Here is a 26795-nt window from a genome sequence, read left to right as displayed (position 1 = left end):
ATATGAACTTTTGTTTTTGGGATAAAAATTCTCTCCCTGGGTATAAACTATGAACCAGAATTGGCTTATAATGAAATCATTTAACTATATGGATAATTGGGTCATATTAGTTGCAGCCCAGTAATAGGCCATTAGGCCATAACTAGTCTAAAATGCATGTTCACTGTTTCCATAGAGCAAAACTGATGGCATTAATAGGTAACATCAGGAACCACTGTCTTTATCAACCAAAATAAGATCTTATCCTATGCTTCATTTTCTGTCTCTCATTGTTAAATCTTCTTCTAGAAGGGTCACCAAGTTATTTCATGCATCAATGGCCGGTTGTCATGTGAGTCCTGTGATTTTTAGAACCATGGATATCATGAAGCTTCAAAGATTGGCTCCACCTGAGAATCTTTCAAGGATGAACACCTCGAGATTTGGTGGCAGACCGCTCTGGTTTAAACCCTTCACTGTTGTTAAAGTTGGAGAACAGAGCTTTGGGTCAGGCTTGGTTATGGATGACACACTTGCTGAGAAGAAAAGAGAGCTTTACCAGGCAGTGGAAGGTATCCCATTTCAATCCACTTTTTCTTTTTTCATTATAAGCAGAAGGTGTATCTGATATGTTTGAAATCAATTGCAATAAAAAATATGTTTCAAGGAATCAACAGGGGGATTTTTGGACTCCCATCTGCCAAGAAATTTGAAATTGAGAGTCTGGTGCAGCAGCTAGAATATATAAATCCAACTCCAGACCCAACTCTAAGACTAGACAAGGTAACTTTAACTCTGCATATATTATCTGATATGTGGTTTTGATTGGATTTTTGAGCTTTCGCTATCAATAATTTCTATTACATGGAAGGTGGCTGGGTGTTGGAGGCTTGTTTATAGCACAATCTCAATTTTGGGATCCAAGAGAACCAAGTTAGGCCTGAGAGACTTTATCTCATTGGATGAGTTTTTTCAAACCATTGACATAGCCAAGGTACAAACTACAAATACAATACATGGCTTGGTCATTTTCTCTTTCAATTTTGAGTAGAGAAAGTGTATAACTTTTATCTACTGAGCTTGAACATTGGTGATGTGATTCTAAAATGGAGAGCAAAGCAGTTAATGTGATCGAGTTCAGCGCAAAGGGGTTGAGTTTGTTGTCGGGACAGCTTAGCATTGAGGCTTCTTTCAAGATTGCTTCTGCAACAGTTAAAGCTCCACCTTCTTGTTTGGCCAATCTCAATTTATTTCTCTGTAATCTATAGCTATTGCTGCTGAGTAACTACCTAATTGGATAATACTTGAAATTCACAGAGGGTTGACATTAACTTCGAAAGCTCCACCATTACCCCTGATCAGGTAATGCTAATTACATACTGCATTTTTCTCTAGGCTAATTAATCGGATTATTAGTCTTATCTTCCCAAGTTCAAATTTCTTTTCTTCCTTGCATGCACAGTTGATGAATGTATTCCGGAAAAACTATAATCTTCTGTTGGGCATCTTCAATCCAGAGGGATGGTTGGAAATCACGTATCCTAAGATCATGTCATGGACAAATTAAAGGGCTGTGAAACTTGCTGTTTTTCTGTCTTTTATTCCATCATTGATGAAAATTCTTCTTGTTTTCTTAATTCAATCTTTCTCATAGATATGTTGACGACAACATGAGGATTGGAAGGGACGACAAGGGTAATATCTTTGTACTGGAAAGATTTGAAGATAGAAGTAAGTCGTAATCTTCAATGTTAAGTGACAAATTGTTAAAAGCTCATACTTGACTCATCACTAGATCATCATAAGATACAGTGTGGGTCTTGCTTTGATTGTGGAGTCACTTTTCATCCATCATAGTGAAGGAGTGAGATGTTAAACATGAGTTAGAAATGTATATTCTCATTAATCCATTTTTAAGAATTTTGCCCCTTTTTTTCTTGATAGAAACTATGGCTGAAATTTGTGCTAGGTTGATGAAGAAAAATAGATAATTACTTTTGCATTGTGATGAGTATTAATACTCACTAATGGCCATTTACACTTTGTCATTTAGCATCGACACAAGCAGGAGGAGGATCCTTATATCAAGCAGCCAATCAAGCAGTCAATCAATCAATCAATCAAATCCCTTTACACTTTCTTTTTCCAACTGTAAAGGGCTAACCTGATTTAAAATATCCGATGGGATTACTTTCGAATATTCAATTTATTTATTTAAATAAAAAAATCTAAAGACTATCATAATTTATTATTTTTAATTATTACTTTTAATTATTAACTCAATTTTTTACTTGAATAATCAAATAATATATTTTAATTTACATTTTTATATATTGATAGTTAATTAGTGATAAAAAAAATAATAAATTTTGATGTTTTTTTAGTATTCTTTGTATAATGTTATTAGAAAGAGTGCAATACAATCAATAGCCATGAAGAAGTTGGTTTATGAAAAGAAATACCTTATTTCAATAATAATGTGGCATTTAAGTTATTAACACTGTATAGTTTACAGTTTATGCAAACCAAATCCCGGATTGAATATCACCATAAGAACCTACCAATCATTGTAGTCTTAAAAGGAAAAGTTTGGATATCAAAATCAAATGCATGTTGAATGAAGTACCTATGATGAATAAGAAGCAAAAATCTACATCGTATTTTATATTTAATTTTTCAAATAATAATTAAATATCTTTAATAAAATTAGAGTTAATACTTAATTTTGGTCTCTAAACTTACATATAACTTACATATGAGTCTTAATTTAGTTTTTGAAATTTTAATTGCCTTCTTAATTTCTAAACTTTATAAAAGTGACTTACAAAACATTAATGAAGCCTTGACATAAACATATAATATGATGTCGTTTTGGTTTTGGCTCTCAAATACTTCAAAAACGACGTAGGATCACTTGTTTTAGGAAAAAAAGTTTAAATAAATATTGCTTATAATAGTTTTTTGGGCATTTCATTAATGTTTGTGCGTCAAAAATTATCCCAAAAATGAACATGAGTTACATTTGCAAAATTTATGGACTAAATAAAAGCAATTAAAATTTTAGGGATTAAATTAAAACTGAAATACAAGTTGAAGGACCAACTTAGTATTATCTCGTAAAAATATCAAAAAACAATAATTTTTTTATGTTTTTAATACAAATTTAATATATATTAAAATATAAAGCGGACCAATTTGATAGTATGAATGTGAATGGCCAGTGGAAAGTGGCTGGGAAATTTCAAGTTCCAACCTCAATATTTGTGTCCTGGTTACTCTTATTATATTTATAACCGTTGCATATACATCCAATTTCGAGATTCGAGTTCTCTCCATTTACTCCCAACATGTTCCTTTTTGACTTGCTGACATCCAACATTTTGCTTTTACTCTCTTCAAAACCAGAGTAAAAATGGTTGTGCAACATGCTAACCTTCCTTAAGTTTATAACATATTAAAATCCATCCTCCAAGATCCAAGGATTAAAAAAAAAAACAAAAATTTCACATGAAAATAATTACAGTCTTGGCTTGAAGACTTGAAGTATCTGCCTAGTGCCTAATATGTAACCTTTGGTGAATAATAAATAGAGCCAGCAAAGACCAACGTTATTTTTTCTTGGTCTTGTCGGTTTGAGACAAACAGAAACGAAAAGAAAAGAGCCTCATCTGTCTTGTAGTGAGCAGCATCAATGGCAGAGTACGAAACGCATGAACAAGGCGAAGGTGTGCCGAAGGAAACAGCAGTGCAAGCATTGAACACCATAATCCAGCTGCACTTCGAGAAGACTCTGGAGAAGAAGCGCGCCATTGACCTCCAAAAGAAAGAGCTCCAGAAGGTGTTCCAGGTGCTCTTCATCTTCCTCTCACTCGTCTTGTTGGCACTCTCTCAGTCGCCGCAGCGCCTCCAATGCCGCCACTGCTGGATCCCCATCACTCTCCTCTCCATCGCACACCTCATGTTCTACGTCTCTGTGGCACAGACCCTCAGATGCATCAATGGATTCAAGTACCAGAGAAGGTGCCACAAGCTCACACTTGGCTTGGCCACCGAGAAGCTCAGGGACATGAAGCTAAGACTCGCCACCACCACTAACAACAATGACTTTGTTTCTGAGGATGACTTTGAGATTCACTACCAGGAACCACCTGAGTCCTACTTTGGTAAGTTCAAGAGGAATTGGGCTCTTCATTTTGCCTTCTTGATTTTCATCTATGGCTTCATGGTCTCTGCCTCTGTCGTTCTTCTCTGCTTCTAACACAACTCTATCACTTTCAGATACAGTCCCAAGAGAAAATTGGTCTCTGTTTGTCATCCCTTTTCCTTTTTTTTTTCACTTGTGATCAAATTTAATATCAGTAAAATTTTCTTGTCAATGTATCTATTATTAAAGTCACAAATAAATTCGTGAGGATTATTCTCCAAAACAAAAATATAATAATAAAATTATGTGAGATAGTAGATGTAAATACATTATTTTTAAATTGATCATTATTATGATTAAGATAAAAAATCTTAATTTAAATTAATTTATACATGTTTATCATACTGAAAATTTTTATTAGTATTTTTTTTACTTTAAAGACTAATTTATTCAAAATATAAATTTTTAAAAATTTATTTATCATTTTACTCAATTTTTTCTTAATAAATTTGTGTCTTTTTATTAGTAGATAACTGTCACGAGAGTGACACATTTACCAAACGGGCCTATAGACATAAAGGTAAGTAAATGTACACAAAAGGCAACCATTTTATTTGAATCAAGGATGACCTCGATTCCATGAATTTACTGCAAGTTACAGCTGGATGTATCATGTATGAATTCATTTGGAACCCACAACATTATTGGCTTAGAGCCTTAAACAACACTATATTATTAGTTGTGCCTATTTTCTTGCCAAAACATTCTAAGTGATAATGATGATCAGTGAACTTTGTCATGCACATTTGAATGTAGTAGGGTGAGTGAAATTTGATATGTAGATATTTTTTGCGTGATTATGTGATTGTTATTTTTTTTAAGATGGATTGAACAACTTCCAATTTAGGTATCATAATTTTTTAATACTTAGTGCATTCATTAAGGTTCGAACCTGGGTACAGCGTATTAATTAGGCACATGGACTAACATCTGAGCTAAGTCTCAGCTGCAAAAAAAACAAGTTGCTTGAATAGTGTAGTTTGCCATATTTGGTTGTGTAATGTGTATTAACTTGACCATAAATGCAGTAGATGGTTCAGTCCATGAACTATAGTACTATACTGATTTCAAGGCTAATCCAATTATTTACCAACATCTAACACATGTGAACGTGATAAAGCAAGAACGATGTTTGATTGTTTCTTTGTTTGTTTGTATAAAAAAGAGGGTCCCTGAATTCAAATTCTGACATCTTTCCGTTGCTAGCAGTCTAGTAGCGTATTAACAGTTAGGTAGCGTTTATTTGTAGAGACACGATAGAACAGGACACTGAGATAAAGATAATAAGACAGAGACATTAAAAATTATGTTTTGTGTATCATGTTTGGATACGATGGATATGACACTAATGTAATGTCCAGTATTATGTTTGGATACACATGGACAAGACTAAAATATTATATAAAATGACTAAAATAGCCATGTGATTCCAAATTTTTTAGTATAAACTAATTTAATGAATAATGAGAGTACGTAGGAGTACAGACAGTTGGAACTTGAAAAAAATATTTGAAGCAATAAAAAATTTTAATAAAAAATTATATAATAGTATTTATATTAAAATAAAATTTATAAATATAATTATTTTTTTAAATTTATTATTAATATGTAGGAATACATATGGTTAATATTAACAAAAAAAATCTAAGTTTGATTAATAAAAAATTTCATTTAGGTTAATAAGCCAAATTAATTTTAAATACAAAATCAGTTTTAAAAAAAGAATCCATTTTTAAATGGAAAAAAATTAATTTTTGCACATAAAAATCTATTTTTATTTAGAAAATTAATTTTTTTATCTAAAATTTTATTTTTCTTTTCAAAAAATTAATTTTTCTTTAAATTATATAAAATCAATTACAATTTATAAATTATTTTTTAGCATTTTAAAATATCAATTTTACCTTTATAATATTTATCTTTTAAAAGTCTCCAGACTAATTGTTTTTGTTATTATTTTTATTACAAATCAAATAATATAATATAAGGTTAAAATGATGTTGAAGTAAGAATGATAAGAAAAAAGAAATTATCCAGTCCAATAAAAATTTTTATAAAAAAAGAGAGTACCTGAGAAAAAAAGAAAGAAAAAGAACGTAGAGATAAAAAAAGAGCATGGAGTAAAAAAATTAAAAAAATACTTCTGAGAACAACGCAAAATAGGAAAAATAAGAAGGGGTAACAATGGAATAATAAAAAATAGCACCATGGACAAAAAAAAAGAAAAATTCATAAAAACAGTCTGTGTCCCTCTTCCAAATCCCGTGTCCATCATTGTCATTCGTAAAAAAGTGGACACAAAGGTATAAAAAACTGTCCCGGAGACAATATGTTCAGTGTCCATGTCTTTGCTTCCAAACGCTTTTTAAAAATGTACTGTCTATGTTTCCGTGTCCTGTCTCCGAAAACAAACGCTACCTTAAGCTGGGCTGTCATCACAAACCTCATGGGCCTCCATTGCTGCTTTAAAGGTGCCTCTAGCCCTCTAACACTATCCTTAATTCCTTATCTAACAATTACTTTGGTATAGTTAACACAATAAACACTATATCAAAAATTAAAGAAAAAAAAGTTTCACCTAGCTAACAGCCGAAAGATAATGGATTATGGAATGATATCCGCCACATGCAATGCTCCCACCATACTCACAATTCACTTAAGGGAGTGCTATTTTTTTTAATCACTTATTTAATAGTTTTATAAGAAGAATTAAGAAGCATGCATGCATATTATATGAAAAGGAATGATGGCCAGCACGTTGTAACAATAAGCACACCACAACAACCATTTTATTCAGTCGTTTTCTCACATTCTTTTTCTCTCTCCCTCTATATATTTTCGGCGCATAGAAAAACCACCATCATCCCCTCAACACTTCAATCATAGTGCAAGCTATGTCTTGGACCGGAGTTAAAATGCGAATAACTGTTTTAAATTCAACTTCACATGAAATCGACTGCATCTGAATTTTCACCATTTACTTTGGATTTTGAGTTTTGGATTTCAACACAAAATATCGACCAAGTTTTATCACTTATCTTAATAGGGAGTAAATATGACTCTTTGAGTTTATAAAATACAAGATGCTTAAATACACAAATAATTAACTTTTATAGACAATAAAAAAATATACAACTGTTATAAAAAAAATTTAAATAACTTGTCAAAAAATAAAATCTAACAATAATTTGAAACAAAATTGAATATTAGAATGCTAGAAAAATGAAAAATGAATAAAGTAATGAAATTCGAAAAGCAATAAGAACATGAAACAGGAATGAAGAAAGCAAGAGAAAAATTGAAAGAAAAAATATCTCCCAACATTCACATGTACTTACATTCTATCTTTTTATTTTTTCGGTGTAATTTAAAACAGTAATATTAAATAGACAAAAAAAATAAGTCAAAATTTATTTTATTTAAAATTTATTAATTATTGCAATAATTAATAGATACTAAATAAAATAAATTTTGACTGACTAAATTTAATTTTTTTGTTACCAAATATTTTTTGGCGTGACAATTCTTTAGAATTTTAGCGTATTAGTGAGTTTTAGAATAGAAGTTTTCCAAATTGATCTTCATAACATCTATTTATAAATAAATTTCTTTACTCAGTGTTATTTTAGGTGAAAATCTTATCCGACAACATCATGTTATGTAATACAAAAAATCAGTCATTATATATTTGTTCATAAAATATATAAGTTGTTTAACTTATTTTTAATGTATATTTTATATTTCAACATATATTTATACAAATAACTGATGTTATAACTGTATTTTTGATGTATACATAGAATAGTTACAAAAATACTACTCATCCAATAATGATTCGGATTTTAAACATTATGTAAATCTAACCATTCTATTATATTAATTTTTTTAATTAACTAATTAATCATGTTTCCTATATTTAAGGAACGACTATCAATTTGATTTAATCCAAATTTTATAAGAAAAGGTATAGGAAATTAATGAAATATTTATATAATGTGTACAATAGAGGTTTATGGAGTATTAAAGATATAACCATTAGTGTTATCCTTTTCCGTCAAGAACTTATTGACCTAAAATGTTCCGCGTAGCATTTTCCATTTTAAAACAAGGTGGAAACTCACCTGCAGTCGACTGCAAGTGAAGTTGCTTCTGGATCGTTGACACGTGTTACTGTATAGTTTAAAAAAAATCGATTTATTTTATATAAATGGTTTATTTAAAAAAACCAGTTTGAATAGATCAAATAACTACTTTTAAAATAATTTAAATTCTTTCTACGTGTTATTCCTAAATTCCTAACAGATGAATTTGATATGTTCTTTTTCTTCATTCATATTGACCAATTTTTCTTTAAATTTATCTGAAACTTTTTTTTATTTAATTTTTGTCAAATATATGTATACAAATTGTTTGAAAAAGTAAAATTTAGTATTCTGAAAAAGAAACAAAATTCACGATTTTTTTATAGGAATGACATAAATGATATCATCTGTCCTTTTTTGTCTCTGTTTCTATTTTTTTGATGAGTTTTGTTTTATTTCCCATAACTTATATTTTCAGTTGCTTTTAAATTAAGTTGTAAACATATTTTAAATTAAGCTGTAAAAATATGTTCAATTGCAAATTTATCGTTAAATTAAATTTTATGGTAATCAATGAATTAACTTTTATTTTACTAATAAACTATTTTCATGCAAATTATTGTTGATTTTTCAATATTATTCTATAAATAAATTATTTTTTAAGATAATAAGACTATAATTTACTTTGTCTAGAAATTATGATTTCACTGTCATGTACGTTTTTGTATTTTTACTTATCAACTAGAATTTATTTTTTAATAAAATTAGAATTTATTTTCAATAAAACAAAAGTATCTAATCAAAATATTAATTTGGTCTCCTTAAATAATTGAACATAATATTATTAATTTTGTCTACAACAAAAATTTTTAATAAATTTTTTCAAAATAAAATTGATTCAAAAATAGAGAAAAAAAAAGAACAACTAATGAAAATATTTATTTTGACATTGCCATCAAGAATAGGATAGCTATAAAAAAAATTCAACCAAATAAAAAGGACATAACTCATACCACTAAACTACCATCATATTATCACAATAAACTATAACATCACCAACTAAAGAGACATATAACAAATATGAAAGAGATCATGCCAAAATTTCAACATTGCTCATGCTATCAACTAGTCTACGTTATACCATAATTACATTTTTATCTTCCATCACATGAAATTACCATGAATTATCTTGGTACGTATTTATTAAATAATTTTCATCATTCACAGAGGAATGAATAAAAACATAAATTAAGAAATACATTTGAAATAATAAATTTGATTAAGAAATATAAATAAAAGGAACATACCTAATTGAAAGTTTTATATTAGTTCTGAAAAAGGGATTGAAAGAGAACGAATTTTACGTGCGAAACGAAGAAGGGAATAAAAGTAACTGCTTGGTCCAATTCAAACCGGTTTTTTTAAATAAATCATTTATATAAGATAAACCGATTTTTTTAAACCATATAGTAACACGTGTCAGCCATTCAGAAGCAACTTCACCTGCAGTCAACTGCAGGTGAGTTTCTGCCTTAAAACAATTCAAATAATTAACTTGCACTACAATTTCTTTCTTTTTTTCTAATTTTCAAATTGGAAGCATGTCGAAGCACGCATAGAGTAATATTTTCCATTTTAAAACAATTCAAATACAAATCTTTACTTTTAATATAATTATTATGTATTTATTAAATACATTTATTATCACTTACATTTTCAATACATTTTATTAGGTAATTAATACTTTAATCGTTCCACAAATAAAAAACAAAATTCAATCATAGTTATCAGAACCAAATCGACAATCGACCCGATAAAATTATTGGGTCACTGGATTAGTGGTTCAACCAATAGATTAATGGTCAAACCGTTTAATCCGGTAATAATTAAATAAATATATATAATTATAATACAATTAAAATTTAAATATTAGCCTTTAATTTAATAGGTCTAATCTAAAAAAAAGTTACATATAAATAAAATTAATGTTAGACATATGAACTAGTGTATGGTTGTTGGCTCAGAGAATTCTCATGTGAACTTTTTTATTATATATATATATTATTATTAGCCTATATTTACTAAAGAAGAATGATCGGCTTAGTGACAAGAGAGCTGAAGCTTTTGCACAAGGTTCCTGTTTGAATCCCAGGTGCTGGTGCACTGTGGAGACACGCAGTTCATGCGTTCGAACCGCACCGATTCGCGTTGGCTCGTCTGATTTTCAACGGATTTAATTATTATTGAACGAGTTAATTGCATAAACAATCTGTATTGTAAATCGAACCGATCAGACCACTGATTTATTGATTTTTCGGTCGAATCGACCAATCCAGTCCAATTCTGATAACTATGAATTCAACATTGCTATATAGGGTGTTTTATTTTTATTTTTCCTATTTTTTTTATTACAAGCTATTAAAAATATTAGTTTGTTTACAATTAAGATTTTGTAATCAGTTTTAAAAATCAAATATACTTTTAAATTTTGAAGATTCTTTTGAAAATTAACACATTATATTTATAATTTATAAAAACCTTATTGTTACGTATTATTTTTTGAATAAATTTGGGTGAGTTTCGATTGTGTTCTAAAACATTTTTTACGTTATTATATTATTTTGGATGTGCTGCAAAAATTAAATATAGTATTCTTTTAGTTTGTTTGTTTAACACATGTTTTCTCATTTATATATCAAGAATTATAACCAATTTACGAAAAAGAATTCATCCTAAAGATTGTTGCAATTGCTACTTATTGGTCATAAGGCTCTTAACTAATTGTGTTTTGTTTTTTGTTTCTCTTTTTATGTATTATGAAAATTATTATTCTCTTTTAGTGTTCTATATAATATCACAAAAATTTTTTACACAGCTATTATTTACATAAACAAAGGGAAGATCTTTTGTTAGGTTCAAGTAATATATACCGTGCAAAATTCTTATTACATCGTGTTAATGAAAAATATAGCCATACATTTAAATGAGTTAGTGGTGTTCATAAAGTATTTTATGTGATATTTTATAATTTTGGATGTATTGTAAACTTATATTTCTAGTGTCTTATAAAACATAAATTAAAAAAAACATACATAACTTTCATTAAATTGAATTTTTAAATCAAACTATGATGATCGATTATAGTATTTATCATATAGTGACGGACCCAAAAAATTTTAGAAGTGAGGACAATAATATATATACTAAAATAAATTTTGTTGAATATTATTAATTATATAGAGATATAAAAATTAAAAATAGTTAATGAACATTTTTTTTTTAAAATACTATTCATTATATATAATTTATAAAAACATAATTTTTTATTTCTAAAACTTGAACTTAAAAATATTTTAATTAAATTATATATAACTTATTATTCTAACTAATTTTTTTATGCATATTTAATAATAAAAGACTGAATCAATTGGCATATTAGCGTCTAATGATACATTAATATTTATAATTTGAAACTAAAATTATATATAAATACTAAAAAAAATTAAATCTGTATATGAAAAGTATGTTTATATAAAATAAAAAAAAAAACTTAATTTACAATTTTTTTCTTTCTTTCTTTTCAAAATAATTAAATTTGTTATATATTTTTTTAATTTAATTTTGATATAATGTTAAATGAAAGATTTTATTCATATGTTTAATTATGTATTGTAATTAACATATTTTTTATTATTATTTTTAAAAATAAAAAATATATTCTAAATTAATAAATTAATCAATTTATTTTAAAATTTTATATGCAACATAGATACATATAATAGAATAAAAAATAAAACACAAGTAATAAAGATGAATAAACTGAGAATAAAATAAAATATATAAAATCATGAAGAGAATAAAATATTAGATTAATACCTAAATTATAATTGTTTGAATTAAAATTTGCAATTGTAATTATCAAAAAGAGAAACAATAAAATTTGAAGATACATAAAATCATGGAAAGCTATATAAAAAAACATAGAGAATTTGAAATTTACCTTTTGATGAAGAGAAGATGATCACTAGACAAGAAATAGAAAAAGAAAGTTAAAAATATAAAAAATAAGAAGAAGATTTAAGAGAATAAAAGAGTGACGACACAAAAATTAAATTTGATAGTTAAATAATAGTTAAAATAATAGAAAAATAAAAAAATGAATTTGAAACTTTGGCCGATTAAGTTTAACTTATTTATTGTAGAATTATTTAAAATTTATTCAAAATGTAAGATAAAAAAATGATTTATACTAAAACTAATTGAAATTAATGTATTTTCAATAAATAATTTATGTAGTATATTTTCTTAACACATACAAAATTAAAAGATTGAATACTAAATAATTTTTTTAACACATTTAAAATTCAAAAAGAAAAAAGAAAAAGAAAAAGTTACTATATGCCTTGAAAGAAAAATTTGAAGGAATACATTCTTTGAAGATAAAGATGTTTTCATTTGGAAAAAAAATAGAATTACGTTTCTAAGTACACATTGGTTTAAAAAGACATCGATGACATATAATAAATTTTCTAGTAAGGAATACTTTAATCTAATAAGCTTACGATTTCTGTACATTTATTTTTTAATAATCTCAAATTTAATAAATCAATATGTTATACATTGTTAAATTGTTGATATTCCTGTAACTGAATTAAATCACATTTTTCTGGAAGTCTAAAATAAAGAAGAGGAAAAAAACATTCAACAGGGAGAAAACTAAATAAAGGTACATTGTTACGCTCTACACATTCAAAATTTATCTATAAGAAAACAAATAAAAAATGAAAACAAAAAAAATTAAGATAGCAACATGTGTTTTTGGGATTTGTTTGAATTTTATTTTTTATTCTTGAATTAAATTTAAATTACCTACTTTTTTGTATTTTTAAATTTGTATTTTAAAATTAAAAAAAAGTACGAAACATCATATTTATTATATGTGTTTTTTAAATTATTTTAAATTTTTTAAATTTATGTAATAAAAAACTAATTAAAGAATAAATTTAAAAGATATCTAGTCGTATTATAAGCATATTTAGTGTCTCTAACTAAAATTTCTCAAACTTTTTTTTCAAAAATTAAGCAATTATTTTTATCCCTGAACAAAAATTAAAATTTTATAAACATTTTTAAATGTTAAATATACTTCTAAATATTGAATATGCTTTTGAAAATTAACACATTATATTTAAAGTGATGGAGGTAAGGAGTATCAATTGAAGAGAAGGAGTTTACATATGTTCCAATATAGATCTAGTTGTGGGGTTTGCTAGAATATTACAAAACCAAAGAATTAGCACGAAAAATGGGTGGTGTTTTGAGAAAAGTTTTAGATGTGAACTTTTTTTAATATAAAAGAAAAGGAGGAGTATAAAATAAAAATGTAGATCAATTTAGATGTAACCAAGCCACTGAGAAGAATTCTAATGATAGCAGGTTCGGATGGGAGAGTAATTGAATTAAAGCTGAGATATGAACGAATTGGCAAATTTTGTAATTATTGGCTTGCTGCAGACATGTGGGACATGAGGAGGTATGTAGCTGCCATGAGCAATTGAAGGATGCTGTGAACAGAGAAGTGGAGGAAGATATGTGGGGAGCATGGCTGCAAGCTGAACAGAGTAAAAGAAAGATAAGGACAAAAAAGCAAAGCAACAAATACTATAACAGTAGGGAGGAGACAAAAGGAGTATCCCGAAACCAGAATCCTACTCCAGTTAACCTGCTTAAAGGCCTATCAAACTTATCAGTGAAAGAAAAAGCTAATAGAGAGTAAGGAGGATAAAGAGATCCAAAGTCAGCTGAAGATACAAGGAGAAAAGCGGAAATTCAGGTGCTAAAGAAAATCGTTGTAAATGAGAATGTTTCAGATATTTTTTTGCTGGAAAATGCGTCAGAAGTGCAAAAGAATCAAGAGTTCCAACAGCAAAATCAATTTTATTTTACTAGTGTAAGAAATAAGGATAATGTAAAAACTGGAGGGAGGCAAAATTTGAAACAAATGGCAAAAAAAAATCAGAAACAAAGTTCCTTTGCCGGATCTAAAAGAAGCATAGAGGATATGGAGAAGAGGAAAACAATAATTGGAAATAAGAAACTTTGTCAATCAGGAGAACAATCTATGGAGATGGGACAGGGTACCACCCGACAAGAGGCACCCAACGTTCTATGAAGATGATCATATAAAATTGTCAAGGTTTGAAAAAATTCCTGACAATTCACAGCATGAAAGGGTTTTGTAAAATCCATTCTCTCGAGGTATTATTTTTGAGTGAGACTAAAAATATCACCATGAATGTGGAGAAGATTGTTAGAGCCGCTGATTTTTCTAATTTATTCTATGTTGAACCAAGAGGACAGACGGGAGGTTTGGTGGTGGCTTGGAAGGAGGAGGTGGTAGTGCAGATTTGCCACCACAAGAATTTCTACATTCACTACAAATAGAAAGATTCTAAACTACAGAATGTGTGGAATGTGATTGGAGTTTACTTGAGCACAGATGATAGGTTGCGGAGTGAGCAGTTTAACAGTTTACTAGAGGTGCGTGATTCGTGTAGTAATCTTAATCTAATTATTAGAGATTTCAATGCAATAGTGGCACAACATAAGAAAGAAGGTGGAAGAGTTAAATCAGCAATTTTAATACAGACCTTCATAGAATTTATTAATGGAGGAAGCCTATGTGATCTTGGGTATGAGGGTCTGAAGTATACTTAGTCTAATAGACAGTTCGATAGTGCGCTGGTCAAAGAGAGACTAGAACGAGCATTGGTGTCTACTGAGTGAAGAAATTCTTATGCAAGGGCCTTAATATCGCATCTAAGTGAAGTTGGATCAGGCCATTTTCCTTTACTCCTAAATTCAGATGCAATGTCGCTTAAACCCGAGAGGAGATTTAGGTTTTACAAGCGATGGTGCGAGAAGGAAGAAGTGGTTGGACTAGTGAAGGCAGTATGGGCTATAGAAGTAGAAGGATCTCCAATGTATAAGTTATTTCAAAAATTAAAACAATGCAAGCATGCTATCATCAATTGGTAGAGGAGAACGATCTTAAACTCACAAACTCAAATTGCTCTACTCTTAGATAAGTTGGAAGAGAAAGGCAGAGGTATAGGGGCGAATGAGCTGGTCATTCATCAATTGGAGGAGGAGCTAGAGAAGGCTTACATAATGGAGGAAAGGTACTGGAAGAAAAAATCCAGGGTCTAGTGGCTCAAGTGGGATGATAACAACATAAAGTTCTTTCATTCCAAATTTCACTCAAGAAATAGAAAAATAAAATCTGCAGAATGACAAATGATGAAGGGGGAGCAGATCAGATCCAGAAGAAATAGCGGGCATTGTTTAAAATTATTTTGAGAATTTATTCAAATCCTTTAATCCAAAAGACACTATGGCTGAAATAGAGGATGTGCTAGTGAAAATTGAAGCCAACATCAATCGAAGACTCACTAGAACAGTTACAAAAAAGGAGGTAAGAGATGCTTTTTTTTTTCAATAAATTCTTTTTCTGTCCCAAGAGATAATGGTTTTATTGTTAAATTTTATCAATTTTTTTTGGACATTATAAGCAAATTCGTCCTATTAGTCTGAGAAGTATTTTTTATAAAATTATTTTCAAGATTCTGGTGCATAGATTACAGAATTTCATGGATAAAATTATTAGCTCAAACCATAGTGCATTCATCAAAGGTCGACTTATTAGTGATAATGTGCTAATTTCTCATGAGTTCATGCACTTTCTAAAGAATAAATAGTTTGGAGAGAGGGAGATGGTTCTCAAATTAGATATGAGTAAGGCATATGATAGGGTAGAATAGAGTTTTGTCTGGGTTATGATAGAGAAGATGGAATTTTACAAAAAGTGGGTAGACTAGATGAAGCAGTGTGTGATGACAATCTCTTATTCTGTTACTATGAAAGGACAACCTTATGATTTTTTTCAAACCATATAGAGGATTGCAGAAATGTGATTCTCTCTCTCTCTATTTATTTTTTGTGCAAAGGGACTTTCCCATCTACTCTATAGAGAAAAATAGAGGCAAGAAATTGTTGGCTTGAGACTTAATCGCAAATACCCAGCTATTAGTCACCTATTCTTTGCAAACGACTCAATTCTGTTTTGCAGAGCTACAGTAGAGAATTATCAACACATATTGAGTGTGCTATATACCTATTCCCGGATTAGTGGTCAAGTCATTAATTTGGACAAATCATCAATTTTTTTCAGCTATAACACACCAAAAAATATAAAGAATCAACTAGCGGATGAATTACAGGTGCCTCATGTAGAAAATCAAGACAGATATTTGAGTCTCCCTTCCGTGATTAACAAGTCGAAGAAAGCTACCTTTAATTATATTAAGGATAGAGTTTCTAAGAAGTTTCAGCAGTGGAAACGATCCTTGCTATCAACTAGTGGCAGAGAAGTACTTATCAAAGCGATCACAACTGATATTCCTATTTATATTTTAAGTTGTTTTAAATTTTTAGAGATCTTATTGAAAGAACTTCACAAGATGATCATGCAGTTTTGGTAGGGACAAAAAGGAATAGAAAAAAAGATGCACTGAATTAAATGGATTGTAATTTGTAGACTAAAGTTTTAGGGAGATTTAAATTTCAAGAAATATGGCTATGCTCGGGAAATAGAATTGGAGGCAACTGACCAGACCTGATTTACTAATTTCAAGAGTATACAGAAACACATACTTCTGGTATTCAAACTTTCTACAAGCTGACTTAGGTAAAAATTCCTTTTGGGATGGAGAAGCTTGTTAGAGGGAAAGAAAATGATAGAAAAAGGACTTATTTAAAAGATAGAAAGAAATAACTCAATAAAGGTTATGACAGATACTTGGATTAAAATTTTTTCATCACTAGCTATAATTACTCAAACAAACAGCTATCCACAAGTAGAATGGATTGAACAATTAATGATAGAGTACAAAGAATAGAATCATCAAGCAGTAAGTCAGTAATAGCATAATTCAGCCCAAAAATTACCCAAGCAATCTTACAAACCGAAATTACAACGGGAAAGATAAACTTACCTGATCATTGGAGAGAAAAGGCTTGTACATTGTATCTTCGAGGTATAAGGTAGCTCATCAGTTTTATCATTCACTACTAGAGGTGCTTCCAGATCAATGTAAGTCAAAAAAATTCTGATCTTTCTTGTGAGATCTGAAATGCCCACAAAAAATTAGAGTTTTCTTATGGAGAGTATTTCACAATGGATTATCTGTTGGAAGAAGACTCCATGAGAGGTTACTGAGATTTTTTCAATCTATTTGAGATGTGGCCAGGAGGAGGAATCACTTCAGCATTGTTGGCTGACCTGCCCATGGGGGACGACAACCTGAAAAAATTTTGGTGTGACACCCATCAACGTGGACGTTGATGCTGAAATGTGGAAATGGTGGCTTAAGCTCCATGAAAATTTGGAAGGGAGCAGAAATGAGAGGAAGAAAATTCAGTTTATATATGAGAGGAAGAAAATTCAGTTTATATATCACCTCTTGTGACAATTGTGGATAGTAAAAAATAAATTAATTTTTTAAGGAGAAAGAATTAGCCATCAGCAAATTTTAGAGGCAACAATTAAGTTGAAAAATGAATTTTAAGCACCAACAAGAGGAGAAAGATGAAACTCCTCGAAGACTACATCAATCTTTCTCATTAAGTTTATTTTCTTTCACTTTTTTAAATTTTTTCTTTCTTTTAAGTGATATCATTTCAGATTATAGGATATCTCATCTTTATTTTTGTATGAAGTCCACTATAGATCCAATCTTTTAAGTTTCATTCAATAAAATTTTTATCTTTAAAAAAATGAGATGCCACATAAATGCTAACGGCATAGTTTTATTTTATTATCATAACGTAACAAATTTAGCACAATATGTATTACTTTAGTATATCAAAAAGATTTGTTGTTATTTATGGGATTAAGTATTTTTTATTATCCTAACGTCTTTAGTCAAAATTAAAATCGTCTTTATCTTTTTCTTTTATTAATATCATCATTAACGTTAAAAATCGTTTTAAATTTTTTTTTAGACTAAACTGCCCTTTAATAAANATCTCTTTTTGCCTTAACTCTCCCAAAAAAAAAAAAACAAAAAACAGAGAAAGAATATATATAATTAAAAATCTTTTTGTAGAATTAAATTATTACATAAATGAGCTAATAATATTATTTTAAGCCAAAATTTATCATAACACATCTAAAATAATATAACAGTACACAATATTTTTTGAACACGTCAACTCATATATAAGGGAAAAAAAACCAAATACACAGTAGAGGAAGTTATTTAGCCATCGATTTTGATAAATTGTTTTACAATTTGAAATGTCCAACAAAAAATAATAATACTTATATAAATAAACATGATTGTACAATAAACATTGAAAAAAATTTTGAAGAAAGGAATACATTCTTTGAAAGTATGATAATGATTAGTACACGTTAGCATAAAGACATTGATAATATATATTAATTGTTTTAATAAGGAATAATTTAATCCAATAAAATTAGAATTTTGTTTTGATGTTGTTAATGTGTATTGAGATGTATTTTAGTTTTATTTTTTATTTTTGAATTAAATTTAAATGATCTGATTTTTAGTATTTTTTTAATTTGTATTTTAAAATTAAAAAAATGTTTAAATATTATATCTATTTGTTTATAAAAAAATGTATTTTAAAATATTATATCAATCTGGTCACACGACCAGATTATATATTGGATCACTGATTCAACCGGTGAATCACTAATTAAACCAATTTATCCGATCTAATTAAATATAAATATAAAATTATAACAAATAAGCTTAAAATTAAAAGTTTAAAAGTATGTCTTCACAAACATACCAACAAAAATTAAGTATTAGTTATTAAACATAACTAATATTACAAAAATATATAACAAATTGATCACTAATATAAAATATTTTTTCAATTTAAATAAAAAAGAAAAATATAACACAATAAGTAAATTAAAGTTCAATGATAATTTATGACAACAAAAAATTTAACTACAAAGCTGATGTATGATTTACAGCAACAAAATCATATTCTATAAAATGACTGAAATTCTCTTAACAATAACAGACTTAAATTAACTGCATTTGTTGCAAGCCTTGTTGTCACCACACTTGAATTATGTTCCTTTTCATTGAACCATCTTACTTTATTCCTCAATATACCTACCATAAACAAATCAAATTCATATTAACATTACATGTTTGTTTTAACATCAATTAATTAGTATTAGTCACTTAATTTAAGTCCATGCAAGCATTCTTCTAACCTTAGTGGTAAGCTTCTCATCCATACTGAAAAAAGTAATGTTAAATTAAATATGTAACAATTGTATAGAGTCCAGTTCCATTATATATAAACACATACTCCTTGGTTTTCTTTTCCATGGATACATAATTAATATAGTAAAAAATTTCAATCATGTTACTCATCACAATTGTAAATATTGGACCAATGAATTTGGAGAGAACAAAACCAACAAATTCAGCTCATTGATAATTTTTAGCAACAAAAATTTTACCTCCAAATATAATTTACAGCAACAGAAAATTTAGCTAAATCATTATTTCAATAACACAACAATAAATTCAACCACCAATGATGATAATCAGCAACAAGTGATGATTTTTAGCAAAAAAAGCTTAGTCATATTTTCAGCAACAAATTCAACTTTCATCAACAAATTCAAGGCATAGTTATGATTTACAACAATGAAATTAAAATAAAAAAGAATATGGCCGAAGAAAGCTCACCTGTCCAGAGACCAACTACTGGTAAAGGAAGCTCACAAATTGACGGCCGAAGACGATAATGACCAAATGCTAGTTCCGTCTGATTTTGCCATCGGCGAAGACGAGTACAGGGAAGACAACGAATGAGTGCGAGATGGTGACGACACAAAACGAGAAGACCTCTTTGAGACAATGAGTGCGAGACTGAGAGAGAAGTGAGAGACTGGAGATGAGTCATGAGAAAGCTTGAGTGTGACACCATGAGAAAGCTTGAGCGAGGCAAGAGGATTTTGTTCAGAGTTTAGAGAAGTGAGTGAGAGAGCTTGAGCGAGGGTGAGGGGTTTCTTAAGAGTTCAAATTAGGGCATTAGGGTTGGGATGACGGGCGTCCTTGAAACGACGCAGTTTTCCAATTTTTTTTAAATTGAACATGATCAGGTCCGGGTTAGATGAACCGGCCAAGTCACCAGCTTTCACAAAATCCGTCCGGGTCAAATCGGTTTTTACCCTGTTCAATGCTTAAGCGATTCAATGAGTGACTTGGTCTGGCCAGATGACCGGATTTTTAGTCGAACCGGTCGGATCGAGTTGAGTTTGATAACTATGGTCTACAATACTAGAGTAGTAAAAGCCCTTTTTCGATCCCTAACCATTTACTCGATGGATATTGTGCCTCGTAACAATTATGAAAACACAAATCGGTCCTCACCCACCTTTGTATTTGTTCAATTTAGCCCCTGCAACCAATTAGCAGTAGGTCACACTTTGACGTGTCAAGTAACATGTCTTCGTGGCTTTGTGTCCTTGGTAATTGGGACAAATCACCCCCTTAAGTCCCTCAATTTCTCAATCATCCAGCATGATTCCTCCACCGCTTCTCCTGCTCTCTCGCACTGCTGCCTCCTCCCTCTCCCTCTGAAACTCTCTCTCTCCCTTCACCTAACTCCTCGCTGCGCTAAAAACCTACGTCTCCGATCCAAAATAAAGCGCAAGAAGTGGTCGGAGTAGGAGGAACAAACCCTCCTATCCAAGTACTCTGAATAACTACTCCGCTTTGGCACTCTCGTTAAGCTCAACACCCATGAAAAGAAGTTTAAACTCGTTGCCGACCACGTTAACTCCCTCCACCACCACTGCCATCCCTTCGCCTTCCCTTTCACGTGATCATGGTGTAACATCTCCATAAAGGTTCGTAACATCTCCATAAAGGTTTATAACATGCGCCACCAATATCTCAGCGTCAAGCAGAAGATCCAAGCTCTCTCAGCTCACTCTTTCAACTGGTCCGATGGTCTCTATCACCGGGAGAATTTTTTTTATTACAAGGAAGTCTTCAGAGATATTCCTTCATCTCCCTCGATGCAAGAAATGGTTCTATATTTGTTGTTTTGTTGCGGAGCTTTAGATTTTTGAGTTCTGATGATGATATTATTAATGACGATGATGATTGTGATGAGGATGAAGAGGAGTGTAAGTGCAATGGTGATGATTTTGACGATGATTCCGGAGAGGACATGAGACGAATTGGGGGTGTTGGAGCTAAAGGAGGCGGTGGGAAAGAGGGAGGAGATCAAGGATGAGGGAGAGAGAGTTTTTGAGGGAGAGGGAGGAGGCGGCAGTAGAGAGAGAGCGGGAGAAACGGATGAAGGATTATGCTGGTTGGTCGAGGGACTCAGGAAGTGATTTGTCCATATTAAGAAGGAGACAAAGCTATGTGACACATTATCTGACATGTTAGCGTGTGACCTACTATCAACTGGTTGCAGGAATTGGATTGAATAAATACAAAAGTGAATGAGGAATCAATTTCTAATTTTATAATTGTTAAGAGGCCTAATGTCCATTGGATAAATGATTAGAGACTGAAAAAGATTTTTATTCATAATATATTACGGGTTAAAAAATTTATTAAGAAAAGCTTTACAGTCAACATAATAATACCCTCTACTCGAGCAGAATTATCTAAAAGATACATGTGGTTGTTGAATGTTGATAATGTGTGTGCGAAGTGTTTATTCTTTATGGATACTTGATATTTGATAATGTGTGTATAATATTGTTATACTTGTAATGAAGGCTTATTAATTATATATGAGTAATGAGATGCAAATTGCAATTAATTTCATACAAATTCAGGAAAGGGTTTCAAACTTTTCAGTGTGGTACTGTACATGATGATAATGCTTTTTGGATGTAGCTTATTAAGAAGCATCCCTTGCATTTCTGGGAAATGCTTGCATGCCTTTTTCTTTTCGTTTTTTGATATGTTTTCTAAAGATTCTTAGATTCTCACTGAACTTTTGAAATTTACATGAAAGGATCCAAAGGTACAAATTAAAAGGGTTCGGTTTTGTTAGGTTCATGTGATTGAAATTGAGAAGAGCTATCCAACACTATAAATGGACTGTGGACCTGCTTTCTGGTCACCTTCCCCTTTTCAACTTTCACGCCTTTGTCTCCCAAAAATTGAAAAATGAAAGAAAATATCCCAATTAATGTTTAAATTGGTCATCAATCATCATCACACATAAGTTAATAGCGAAATTTGGTTCACAAAAAATACCAACGAAAATTAAGTTAATTTTTCTGTTAATTTTTTGTTAATGTATATTAACGTTAAATGTTATGTGACATTTTTTTATATAATATCTTAGCAGTATGATACGTTAACAAAAAATTAATTATTAAATTATTAATTTGATTCACATTGATATTTTTTAGGAATTAAATTTAAACACTAAATATTTTGAAAATTATTTCAATTATTGACTCAAACTCTCCGAATTATTAGATTAGATACTTCTTATATATTGCAAAAGAACAAAAAAATCAAATGAAGATATAGATATGTATGTGCCTATGTGGTGTATAAAATATAACATTATTTATGTATTTTTTTAATAGTTTAAAATTTTAGGAGAAAAGTAATTTAGTACTACATTATATTAATATATCTATATAGCACTATTTGTTTTTATTAGACTTCAACGATCTTTTAGTTGACGAAATAAGATTATTTTAAGTAGAATATTCTCGTAGTTTTGTTGTTGGAAAAAAATTGCATATGTAACTTTTAAAGTTAAAACAAAAATGATAAAAAAAAGAGATTTTAAATATGTATCACATGATAAGAAAAATAATAATAAAAGTTATTAATTTTTTATAATAAATATAAAATAAATATATTAAAATTTTATATTTTATATTTTTTAATTTAAAATCTTAACATATATATTAAGAACACAAGTTAGATAAGTCCATAAAAAAATTATGAATATTTAGATTAGTAGTGCAATTCAAGATCAAGTTTTGTTTTCTTCTACGCTGAAATTTAAATGCACAAGTTACCATACTCGCTTTTATTATTTTAGGAGAACGTTTTCAACTGTAACCTTTTTTTAGTACTCTATCAAAATATTCGGTCTTTTAATATTAATAATATAATTTAGGAGTAGCTTTAATCACGGACGAAGAAGGAAGCTACGCCACTTAAATAAATTAAGCATTAAATTAAAACTCAACACAATCAATGAATCAAAGGGACCAATCTATTTTATCTTTGGATACTTAGGTAATAACATCAAACAAACCACCCTTTTTTTTAAAAAAATATTTAATAACTAAAAAAATTTAGTCAACATTAATCAGAATTTATTTTATTTAATATTTATTAATTATTATAGGAATTAATAAATATTAAATAAGATAAGTTTTATTTTTTTTATCTTTCTAATATTACCATGTTTTTCTGAACACATATAATGTATTGTTTGTTATAGTAGTATAAAAACTTGTATCGTTATATAATTAACATTTTTTAAGTACATGGACAAATTATTTGTAAAGAGCTCATACCCATGCATTATGGTAATTTTACCTAACGGATTTTAGTAACATTTAAATAACCTAAATTATATATATATATGTGGTGACTTTTAAAAAGTGCACCCTTTTAAATAAAATGTTCACTTTTGAGGATGAAACATTATTGTAAAAGCTAGTTACCATGATGATACACAAGTGTTGAGTGGTGGGTATGACTTATCTAAGCATGTATATTAGAAGTGCATATATAATAATGATGCAAACTTTGCTTAAAAGCCTTGGGATTTTGCTTTTGAAAGTGGGAGTAACATACATTGTGAATCTTTTTCCAATTACTAACAAGATCAACTTTCAACAAACTATATATGTTGGTTGATTATTAATGTTATATATATGGTGGTGGAATAATTCTATTTGTATTGGTGTCAACTCTACTCTTAAGTCTTACCTTTATTTTATATTATTAACACTATTTTTTTTGGTTCTATTTAATTTTTTCAGTATTTAGAATCTATTAAACATGTGATTAAAAATGGGTCACATGTATAAACTCTTAACATTGATTTTCTTTAATAGATTTCATATCCAAAATCTTAAATATGAAGAGAGTTAATTTGTGTCTAATAAAAATAAAATACAAAAAGTAAAGGTCATTTATCATATTTAAAGAGAAAATTTCACTCTCCTCTACCGTGATATGCTAAAATGATATTTTTCTTTCTCTTATTTTATAAATATACATTTTTTTCTCTTCTAACTTTAAAAAAAACTCCTCTTTAATCCATTTTAAACTTTTTATGTTAACTAATGTTAACTTTATTCATTTTTTAAAAAAATATCCATTAGTAAAAATTTTATTTTTTATCATTAAATTTTGCTTACTAAAATACTCTTTAATAAATTATTCTTTTATTGATTAAATTGTATTTTTAAAAAAAATTAATAATTATATTATTTTTGTCTAAAATATCTTTCAATAATTTTTTAATTATTAAATTATAATTTTACCAAAATTTTCGTTAACAATTTTTTTATATTTTACTATTAATTTTTTGATATCTATATATATTATTTTAACATTAAATAAAAAATTTTAGTAAGATTATTTTTCAATATCAATATATATTAATTGTTATACATATTAATAGTAGTAAGATTTTTTTATTTAATATTAAAATAATATATATTGATATCGAAAAATTAATAGTAAAATATAAAAATAATTTTTAATAAAAATTTTGGTAAAATTACAATTTAATAATTAAAAAATTATTAAAGAATACATATCTTAGAAAAAAATAATTTAATTATTAATTTTTTTAAAAGTATTTTTATAAAAATAAAATTTAATCAATAAAAAATAATTTATTAAAAGGTATTTTAGTAAGCAAAATTTAATAATAAAAATAAAATTTTTGTTAATAGGTATTTTTTCAAAAAATAATTTATTTTTTCTTAAAAAATGGATAAAGTTAATATTAATTAACACAAAAAAATTTAAAATGGATTAAAGATAAGGTTTTTTAAAAATTAGAAAGATAAAAAAGATACATTTATAAAATAAAGCGGAGGAAAGTGTTATTTTAACATCTCGTAGAAGATGAGAGTGGAATTTTCTCTATTTTAAAATAACAAGTTGATCTTTCATTATTTAGGCTAAGTTAACAAATGAAAAATTTCTTACAGGTGCAATATGCTTAATTTGTTTTCTTATATTGGTAATTGATAAAATTTTAAAATAAAAAAGAATAAAAAGACATGTTATATATACATATATATGTGATGGATATGTCGCTTTCGAATTGGGACCATCCCAGAGATTTTGGTTGTCGCTTAAGTACGCTTTGGTATGTTTTGCTTGTAAAGGGCGTAAGTCTCTGAATTTGGTATGAGTTACTTTTATTAATTCCACTATAGCTAGTTTATTAATGGATTCGGTTATAGACTTAACTGCCATATCTTTTGGTTGGTAGTCTTCAAATATGATTTCCCTCACCTGTCGAGGAGTGGGTTTAATTTCTCATTTTTGGACCCACCAAATGAACTACTCTTGCTAAATGGAACCTTATAATAAGTCTTAAGACACCTACTAACTAACCTCCCTCAGCAAGGTACAGGATGGTGAATTATTTTGTCAAGAAAAGGGGAAAAAAAAAAAGCCTCTCTCTGTTGCCAGAACCAAGTTGCTGGGGGAGAAATAATTATTTATCTATCCTTCTATACTATATATATACAACACTACTAAATATTCACTAAAATCAACAATAAAAATTATTTATTAATATAAAATATATATATTAAAATATATAATATATATTGAGTTAAACAATACATATATTTATATACATATACATAATACTTGATTTTAATATATCCATAATATATTATTCGTAAATAATAAAAATACAAAAAGAATTGGTGTCTATTTTTTTTCTAAAATTCCTTTTATTATATATAATTCATAAAAGATGTTATTTTTTAAGATTTGAATTCAAGACTTTTGTTATTATCAACAACTTATTATCTCAACTAATTCAACTTTTATTATTTTATATATATTTAATAGATAAAAGAATGAACAAATAGTGCCTATTAATACATTAGTTAAATATAAAATCAATTATGTAGATTTATTTAATAAATAATTATTTAAAATTAAAAATAGTTCATAGTATAATATTAGAAAAAAAATATTTATGATACAAAAATTTAAAATTTGATCCTTGTTGCATTTTTTTAAATAAATATAATTTCAACACGAGGTATAAATGTGGTTAATTTTTTTGGATATTGGATAAAAATTGGTGTAATCCTTTAATATTGGAAGTTATAATATTTTACAAAATTTTGGGGGCTATAGAATTTGCAGAGTGCGAATTGTCAGATTAATTTTTTTAATTTATAAAGACAATATTCAGACTGTGTA

The 26795-nt window shown here is 28.4% G+C and overlaps 2 protein-coding genes across 2 annotated transcripts; both read left to right on the top strand.

Annotated features, from left to right (window-relative positions):
* Window positions 1-101: 101 nt before the first annotated feature.
* LOC107485105 (fibrillin protein 5 homolog) lies at window positions 102-2201 on the top strand. The gene is made up of 8 exons (XM_016105626.3): window positions 102-551; window positions 647-762; window positions 851-973; window positions 1092-1190; window positions 1297-1341; window positions 1442-1515; window positions 1634-1710; window positions 2033-2201. The coding sequence occupies exons 1-8, from the start codon at window positions 248-250 to the stop codon at window positions 2140-2142; spliced, it is 948 nt and encodes a 315-aa protein (XP_015961112.1). The 5' UTR covers window positions 102-247; the 3' UTR covers window positions 2143-2201.
* A 1116-nt stretch (window positions 2202-3317) lies between these two features.
* LOC107485099 (uncharacterized) lies at window positions 3318-4448 on the top strand. Its single transcript, XM_016105623.3, has one exon. The coding sequence runs from the start codon at window positions 3671-3673 to the stop codon at window positions 4235-4237; it is 567 nt and encodes a 188-aa protein (XP_015961109.1). The 5' UTR covers window positions 3318-3670; the 3' UTR covers window positions 4238-4448.
* Window positions 4449-26795: the final 22347 nt, after the last annotated feature.

The sequence above is a fragment of the Arachis duranensis genome, chromosome 4, assembly GCF_000817695.3.
Source record: "Arachis duranensis cultivar V14167 chromosome 4, aradu.V14167.gnm2.J7QH, whole genome shotgun sequence".
Classification (NCBI taxonomy): domain Eukaryota; kingdom Viridiplantae; phylum Streptophyta; class Magnoliopsida; order Fabales; family Fabaceae; genus Arachis; species Arachis duranensis.
This window is presented reverse-complemented; position numbering and strand designations above follow the sequence as displayed.